The sequence below is a fragment of the Chelonoidis abingdonii genome, chromosome 5 (genome assembly GCF_003597395.2).
Source record: "Chelonoidis abingdonii isolate Lonesome George chromosome 5, CheloAbing_2.0, whole genome shotgun sequence".
Taxonomy (NCBI): domain Eukaryota; kingdom Metazoa; phylum Chordata; order Testudines; family Testudinidae; genus Chelonoidis; species Chelonoidis abingdonii.
The window spans coordinates 100,693,265-100,702,532 of NC_133773.1; the positions used below are offsets into that span (position 1 = coordinate 100,693,265).

General features: G+C 37.0%; 1 protein-coding gene across 1 annotated transcript in view; it reads left to right on the forward strand.

The window, feature by feature from the left end:
• The window catches only part of PDS5A (PDS5 cohesin associated factor A), a 187,266-nt gene that overhangs the window by 104,197 nt on the left and 73,801 nt on the right, over positions 1–9,268 (forward strand). Inside the window, exons 11-15 of the mRNA XM_075066510.1 lie at positions 1,032–1,183; positions 5,571–5,684; positions 7,353–7,434; positions 8,149–8,197; positions 8,338–8,477. Coding sequence (XP_074922611.1) covers positions 1,032–1,183; positions 5,571–5,684; positions 7,353–7,434; positions 8,149–8,197; positions 8,338–8,477 — 537 coding nt within the window. The remainder of the gene's footprint in view (positions 1–1,031; positions 1,184–5,570; positions 5,685–7,352; positions 7,435–8,148; positions 8,198–8,337; positions 8,478–9,268) is intronic.

Consider the following 9,268-nt stretch of genomic DNA (forward strand, 5'->3'; position numbering starts at 1 on the left):
CTCAGTTCTCTAGGAAGATGCTTACTGAAGGAAAGTTTTGGAACAGGCTTTGAAAGTTGGCTCAAGTTCTCATTTGCCCAAACGTCTAGGCCAGCTAGGGACTTTTCCTTTCCTCAGGAAGTGACTCTTGGGTCAGTCAACTTTAGTGAGTGGCTTTGGGACGAGAAATCAAAGGAGCAGACTCCAAGCTCCCATATGGTAATAGGCTTACTAGAATTAACCCCAGCCCTAACATGGATTCTGGAAAGATAAGTCCTTTAACCCGACCCTGGAGAGTCCTTGTGGTTATCAGTTTATCACAGCTTGAGCTAAGAACAGTCGTACTCATAACCTGTTAAGTTTCCCCTTTCAGGGTCTTTGATCTGGAGTTTCCAGATGCAGGTAATTAGTACACAGTGAGTCTCTCTCTCAGGGCATATATTCAAAAGGTTGCCTTCTGAGGGAAGAATTTGCATCCCTCTCACTGCAAGGCACTTACTAGGAATCCTCATTATACTTATTGTTCCAAAAAGACCTTTGAACTTCACAATATCTTCCAGAGATTGCATTAATCTTTCTGCTAAAGAATTTCTATAAATCTCACAATAGTACATAAATATTTGCATTTCTAATATAATATGCCCTCAAAGTATTAACCGTAGTGCAGTAAGGTTTAACGTAATTCGGTAAAAATAAATTCAGGATATTGTCAGTCAATCACAAGCACTATAAATTCTCTCATACTTCAGGACTAGCTGAGATGTGGAAGAAATCCTCTCCTAAAGTATAAATTGCACAATTGCAGCTTCATGAACTTCTTTGGGGTGGAAGGAGAGGATAAGTTTGATCTTCTGAAGCTTCCAATGTAGATCATTATGTAGGAGACAGTAATACCTAACTAAATGAACCATTGTTCTGTTCCGTTTGCTTCCATGAATTAAAGTTGAGTGTTTACTGCATCTGTCTGTTAACTTTGTCTTTCTCACTTCATTGCATTTAGTATATATTGTGTGTTTGTGATAGATATTTAATAAACATATTTTTCTTTTAAGTGGCGAGTAAGAAAAGAAGCTATGATGGGGCTTGCCCAGCTATACAAGAAGTATTGTCTTCATGCTGAGGCTGGCAAAGATGCTGCAGAGAAAGTGAGCTGGATAAAGGATAAACTTTTGCACATATATTATCAGAATAGCATTGATGACAAGTGAGTCAACTTAAGCCTTCATAAATTTAATTGTATAGCTATAAGAAATATTCTAAAGAACAAAAGTGTACGGTTATCCCAAGGAAGTTGTTAGAAGATACTAATGATGTCCTCATTAGTGCTGCAAGTGTTGCAAATAGATTTGGAATTAATTCAACACTCCCCCCTCCAGCACCCCAATTAATGATTATTTGCTCTAAGCTATTTAGGATGATCAGGTTTTTTTAATCTAGCCCTAAATTGTAGACTTGAAGCTAGATCTGAGATGATGGCTAGCTTTTTCTTTCTTAAACTGACTGACTACTGCTTAGAAACAGACTATGGTACTTTTTTTTCCCTCCTATACTCAGTTTTTGGGTCTTTGTGGTGGGGGTTGGGTCAGTGAACGTTGCTAAGACTGACTGCTAAAATCCATCATTCTCTATGCAACCTTAATTCTGCTTTCGTAGGTATGCATAATAATAGTCTTTAATTACATGAGGTACTTTTTTTTTTTTTTTGCGGGACCCATGCCTCCTTCAGTGCACAAGATGGATAGTGTGCAGGGAATAAATCAGTGTTGCCTAGTGAATGAGGTGGTTGTCTGTAGACCCCTTGCCTCACTTGTTGCAAAAATTAGAATTGTAGAATAAATGAGGCAGGGAACAGAAAGAAGAAGAAGTGTGTGTCACGTCATGGCAACTGCACCTGTAGTTTCCCATCAGTGATTCAGCGAGGGCAGCCATTCTTGGCTTTCAGCTCCACAGCAGTTGCCTCTCTTGGGTAGAGAAATGCATCTCTCTGTCTACTGATCAGGATACTTTCTGGTTGAACAGTTCCCATGCCTTCACTTGTTGTTCCCAGTGCAGACAGGTTGCCCAAAGATACCTCCTTGCTTTCTCTTCAGAGACCGATAACAGTGTAATTGCTACAGACATAAGTTACTATGCAGTTTTTTCTAAGCACGTTTACTTTATTCTTAAGGTAAAGAATATTACAGAGAAAACATATTAAAAATAATAAAAGAACCTATGCTAATAAGAACAGGAGTACTTGTGGCACCTTAGAGACTAACAAATTTATTTGAGCATAAGCTTTCATGGTCTACAGTCTACTTCATCGGATGCATGCAGGGGAAAATACATCAGGAGGATACATATATACACAGAGAACATGAAACAATGGGTGTTACCATATACGCTCTAATGAGAGTGATCAGTTAAGGTGACCTATTACCAGCAGTAATGATAATCAAAATGGTCCATTTGCAGCAGTTGACAAGAAGGTGTGAGGAACGGTGTGTGTGGGGGGGAATAAATATTAATTTGCAAAATGGACACCATTAAATTAGGCTTAAATAAAGACTGGGAGTGGATGGGCCATTACACAAAGTAAAACTATTTCCCCATATTTATTCCCCCCCCCACACACACACTGCTCCTCACACCTTCTTGTCAACTCCTGCAAATGGACCATTTTGATTACCATTACTGCTGGTAATAGCTCACCTTAACTGATCCCTCTCATTAGAGTGTGTATGGTAACACCCATTGTTTCATGTTCTCTGTGTATATATGTATCTTCCATGAAACAATGGGTGTTACCATACACACTCTAATGAGAGGGATCAGTTAAGGTGAGCTATTACCAGCAGTAATGGTAATCAAAATGGTCCATTTGCAGGAGTTGACAAGAAGGTGTGAGGAGCAGTGTGTGTGTGAGGGGGGAATAAATATGGGGAAATAGTTTTACTTTGTGTAATGGCCCATCCACTCCCAGTCTTTATTTAAGCCTAATTTAATGGTGTCCATTTTGCAAATTAATATTTATTTCCCCCCCCACACACACTGTTCCTCACACCTTCTTGTCAACTGCTGCAAATGGACCATTTTGATTACCACTACAAAAAGATTTTTTCTCTCCTGCTGGTAATAGCTCACCTTAACTGTCAGAGGTGTACTCATGTTAGTCTGGATCTGTAAAAGCAGCAAAGAGTCCTGTGGCACCTTGTAGACCAACAGATGTATTGGAGCATGAGTTTTCGTGGGTGAATACCCACTTCGTCGGATGTATGTCACCTTAACTGATCACTCTCGTTAGAGTGTGCATGGTAACACCCATTGTTTCATGTTTTCTGTGTGTATATATATCTTCCTACTGTATTTTCCACTGCATGCATCCGATGAAGTGGGCTGTAGCCCACAAAAGCTTATGCTCAAATAAATTTAGTCTCTAAGGTGCCACAAGTACTCCTTTTCTTTTTGCAGATACAGACTAATACGGCTGCTACTCTGAAACCTATGCTAATAAGCTTACCAGAGTTCATGTAACTCTCACATGGGCTCTGGCAAATACAGTCTTTTAATACCTCATCCTAGGGGCATTCTTGTGGCTTCAGCTCAGAACAAGCACCCTCATAACATATTCAGTTCCCTTTTTATATAGCTCAGGGGTCTTTGAACTGGAGTTTCCAGGAGCAGGTAGGTAGTATACCCTGAGGAGAGGTTGGCTTCAGAGAGAGAATTTGCATTCCCCTCACCTCAGTGTGTTTCCGAAAGAAATCCACTTTATACGTATTGTTCCAAAAAGACTTTTGAAGTTCCTAATACTTTCCACTGATTTCATTAATCTTGTTTTTCTGCTAAATTCCATACACTCTCACAATAGTACATAAACATTTGCATTTGCAATGCAATGAGCTCCAAAGGTATTAATCCTAATTCAGTAAGATTAAACTTCATTCAGTAAAGTTTATCTTAATTCTGTAAGGTTTGTTCAGGATAATACAGGATATTGTCAGTCTGTCACAGAATTTTCTCATGGTTAAGGCAGTTGAATGCCACTGAGGAGATTAGGTTTCTGTTCCTGCCATAGATTCCTTTTGTGATGCTGGGCAAATAATTTAGACCAGCATTTTTCCAGGTGCCTACTAGTTGTATGATCCTTATTTTCTGAGTGCCCAACTTGGAAAAAAATTGTGGCTTGATTTGTAGAGGTGCTGAAGTCAATGACAGCTGTGAATTCTCATCCCCTCTGATAGTAGAGCAGTGTGGTTTGGTGGGATGAACCTGTACTGGGGCTGAAAAGGCACTGAGGTCCAATCCTGACTTGCTGTTTGGTGGTGTGGTAAATGATTTTGTCTGTCTTGTTTCAGTTTTTCCATCTATAAATGAATGTAAGAATACTTACCCATAACCCTCAAATTTAGTGTTGCAGGGCTTGACTTAATGCTTGTACAGTGCTTTAAGCTTATAGAGTACTATTAAAATGCTATGTCTTCTGAAAATCACGCCCTGTGTGTCTCAGATTAGTGTAAATGCAAATTTTAGTAATTTCCTCTGTGACTCTGTTCCTCTTCTGTGAAAACTCTCAGGGCCACACTGAATGAGGAGGATAAAAAGAGTTATTGCACAGCTGTCTCAGTCCTTGAGCACTATCCATCCTGTGCACTGAATAAAACTGGAGAGGAAACAGGGAAATAGTATGTGATCATATGTGTATCATCACACACGCAGAATGAAGGTTACATAGACAGCCTTAATTTTGTCACTGCCTAACATTTTAGAGCTTGACTTTGCAACCCTAAAAATGTTCTTTTAATGTATTTTTTGGTATGCAGTTATATCACTGTATGATTAAAGCTTATCTGTTGTGCAGTGCATGTTTTTGTATTTTATTTACATATAATCATATAAACTGCAAATACTTTACTGTGAAGTTCTTTAATCAAAGTTTCCATTAAAAAAAAGTTGAGAAATTTAACTTTGCCCACTTTGTTTTCCCTTCACTCTTTTTTCTCAAGTATATCTTGGTGTATGCTTACCTCCATCTTTTTCAGTGTTATTTGTCATTAGTTTTTTTTATTAGAAATATCAGCAGTTTTAAATACATTATGTTTCTGTTTCTTAAATACTATCCTTACCTTTTGAGACATTTTGCTAATTCTTCCTTTTCTTCAGCTTCTTATTGTATTCTTCTTTTGTGTTTTTTACTCTATGGGTGTGCATACTCTTCCTGTTCCCCTTTAACTGAGAATGGTGACAAGGATAGATCCTGAGACTAGTTATTAGAAGAATCTAGAAGGAGAAAGGAGAGTATCATGAGTGATTAAGGCCCATTTTTCTTGGCATCTGAAGGAATGGGGGAGAGTTCATCTGGGCATTTCTTTCACACCTTTCCAATAGCAGTAGGAAGGAGACCTGTGGAAGGCAGATAGTTACTACTTTCTTCTATACATTTAGGCTGGAAAAGGTTCCAGTGCCAGTATAGCTTAAAATCTTAGAAATATAGGGCTACAAGAGACCTCAAGAGGTCGGGATCTCTGTTTTACAATTAATCTGAATGTTATGGATGACATTGGAAATGTACGGTATTAAAAATTTATTTTAACTTTTTCTCTTTTCTGCAGGTTACTGGTAGAGAAAATCTTTGCCCAGTATCTTGTCCCACACAATTTGGAAACAGAAGAGAGAATGAAATGCTTGTATTATTTATATGCTAGCTTGGATCCAAATGCTGTCAAGTGAGTAGAGGTAGAAAAGTAGGCTGCTTAGATGCTCTTAAAATACATCTTTCTTTTGAGTCTTTTCCAGCATATGCTTTTTAATAGAAAATGATCAGTCTTTATTGCTAGCTCATAGTCAAAGTATTGGTAATGACAAGACTTGAGGTTCTTGTTAGTCAAGTAATTTGAGAACTCTAACTCCTTTTGGATTTAGACATTAATAGCTGGTGAAATTAACTAACTAATTTTTATTTATTTAACTGTTTCTTAGATTGGAAACTTCTCTGTGCAGGTACCATGTCCTCCATAGTATTTGTACAGCATTTGTCATCCAGATCCCACACTGTGCTATCACAAAATGAACAATACAATAATAAATAATGAATTACCAATATTGTTTGCAACTGTAGTTTCAAAGTATTTTAAGTACACATATTTTTAAATGCTGATTCCAGATGGATAACTACAATAAAACAGGATGCCTTGATGTTAGGGGGTATTTTGATCCAATTGTAAAATACACTGAAAACATTAAATCAAGAGTAACAAACTCTGACTTCAGTTATTTTGAATAAGATTGGTTAAGTGGTTGCAAGATTGAAAGTAATGTGCAAGAAAGATGTACTTGAACAAAATTCAAAACATCAATTTAGTAACAATTTTAGGGCTGCAGTATGGCTTTTAAAAGAGTTAAGGTTTTCGGTATGGGTAATTAGTATTATGAGACTTCTGTCTATTCAATGTGTAAGTTGAACAGAATGCAAATAAATCTGTGGCCTGTGTGAATGTGGAGAATATTATTTCAGTTTTTTTTGTGTGTGAGAGAATGGGGCATTCTGTAATATCTTGTCTAGAGCAGATGGGATATAGGTGAATGGACAGTAGGGAGATGGTGTTGTCTCTGGCTTGTATGTCATAACTGATACCAAATGTTATAATCTTGGTATATTAGTCTGAGGGTGATATAGTGGAGGACTGAGTCTGATGTGAGTTTGTCTTTTGTAGACAAGTTTTGTAGTATAGTGCGACTGATTTGTCTTAGAAGGGAAAAATATTTGGGAGGACATTGGTTAAAGGATTAATTCAGGTAGAGGGACAGAGCTAGGGTTGGGCTTAGGAACCATAGCTTCACATTTTCTACTTTAGAGATTTTAATATTTTTTAACTAAAATATTCTCTTTGAAAAAAATTTTTCTTATAAGAAACAAACTTAATTCTATTTTAGTTTTTTGGAGGGGGAGGAGGAGGGAGTGATGTTTGTTTTTGAGGTAGGGAAGTTTCCTTGGTGTGGACTTTTTTATTTATTTATTTATTTATTTATTTATTTATTTTATTTTTTTAAGGCTTTGTGGAAGTTGAAAGCTCTGACAAAGATATTGGACCAGGTTCTGGTTTCAGTTGCACCAGTATGAATCTTGAGCAACTCCACTGAAATCAATGGAGATGTTCTGGATTACGTTGTTATATATGAAACAAAATCTAGTCCACTATGCTTGAAACTTGTAACCCCAGATAGTGTAGCATTTGTTACAATGCCTTTCTAGTGTCTGACAGATGTTGTAGATGTGAAAAATATAAGCTCAGCTAATAATAATAAGCATATGCTTTACTAGCTCAATAAAACTAGCGCATTCTTACAGCATTTGAAGGAACGTGATTGTCATTCTTTTTCCTTCCCCTTCACAGAGCACTGAATGAGATGTGGAAGTGCCAGAATATGCTTAGGAGTCATGTACGAGAATTATTGGACTTGCATAAGCAGCCCACTGTACGGTTTTTAAAAACTTACTCTTTTGTCATTAGAGCTAATTTACATTGAGCTAATTTTTTTTGCTTAATGTGTTATTTTGCTGTTTTGGTTTACACTCACAAAATGTTGGTCTTTCGTTAAGTAGAAATAAAAAGCAGATATTTTAAAAATCACTTTCTGTAACTAACTGTTTCACCTATAGGGATCTACATGATTTATCATGAGTTTCTGTTACCAACTAAAAACTTCTTAAGGAGTCAAAAAGTCACATGTAACATTTTATCGTCAGTTTCTACCTTTTGCTTAAATCACTATGAAGTGTTTTAAGATTCTTAAATGAAAAATGCTGCAATATCAAAATAATTATAATTTCTTCATGTTAAAGCAGAGTTCAAATGATATTTTAGTAGGATAGGATGTTGCTTGAATTCTCCGTATAGGCTGTATCCTGAAACTGAAGGTGAAAATTTATGTTTGGTTTATCATGTTTCAGTGTCTTGTTGTAGTTCTGTCTTATTATAAAAGGCAGACTGTATGCTACCTATTAATTTTGCAGTTTTTTTAGTGTAACACTTGTTATTAATACCATTGTACTTTCTTTTTTGTCTGTTACTCTAAAAAATTAGAATGGATAAGGCTGCAATAAAAGTAGTGACAGATTAAATGAAGTGTGTAATATAGCATATTACCTGTAGGGAACATCACTGATGCTTGTTTTCCTCTCTCCCCCAGTCGGAAGCAAATAGTAGTGCCATGTTTGGAAAGCTGATGACCATAGCAAGTGAGTGTGTTAATTTGTTCTGTAAATAGTTGTTATAGTGTACCTGAAGTTTGCATGATTACAAATATTGAAATAATTAAATAGTGCTGACTTACAAGTTGTAAGTTTATCTTATGTTTCAATTTTATTTAATAATATAGAAAACCTTCCAGATCCCGGAAAAGCACAAGATTTTGTGAAGAAATTCAATCAGGTTCTTGGGGATGATGAGAAACTTCGATCTCAGCTCGAGTTGTTAATCAGCCCTACATGTTCATGTAAACAGGCAGATGTCTGTGTGGTAAGGATATGGAACAACTGGATTTTATATGTAACATATTTGGGCTTAACTAGCCATTCAGAGGTGGTGGCCTCTCAAAGTAACTTAGACCTGGTCTGCACTGGGGGGCGGAATCGATCCAAGTTATGCAACTTTATTCACTTAGCTGAAGTCGATGTACTTAGATCTACTCACTGCAGTGTCTTCACTTTGGTGAGTCGACTGCTGACGCTCCCCTGTCGACTCTGGTACTCCACCAGGGTGAGAGGTGCATGCGGAGTCAATGGGAGAAGACTCGGGGGTCAATTTACCACATCTAGACTAGACGCAATAAATCGAGCATAGCTGGCCGCTGATCCGGCAGGTAGTACAGACATACCCTTAATGTAGTTTTATGTGACCACTTTAGTTTCATGTTACATAAAATGTCTCTTTAGCTAATGTGCATAGAGAGCTCCTAGATAAACTTTAGAATCAACAACTCAGTTACTAAGAGTACATTTATTCACTTAATGTTGTTCCTTCTTTGGGTGATGGCAGTCAAACATGATCTCTGTAACAGTCTTTTTGTGAAATTCTTTTAAGTCTTGTTTAATGTAGAGCTCCTGTACTTTGTCTTCCAACTCTACTGAAGCATTTTATGAATAACATAAAACCTTACCTACCTTATAGATTGTTTTTGGCTTCCAAGAACATTCCTTTGAAGATTGTATGTGTATTCTGCAATGTGTTTTTGTAAAGGAGTCTGTTCTTTGTCAAGTGTCAGAGGGGTAGCAGTGTTAGTCTGGATCTGTAAAAGCAGCAAAGAAACC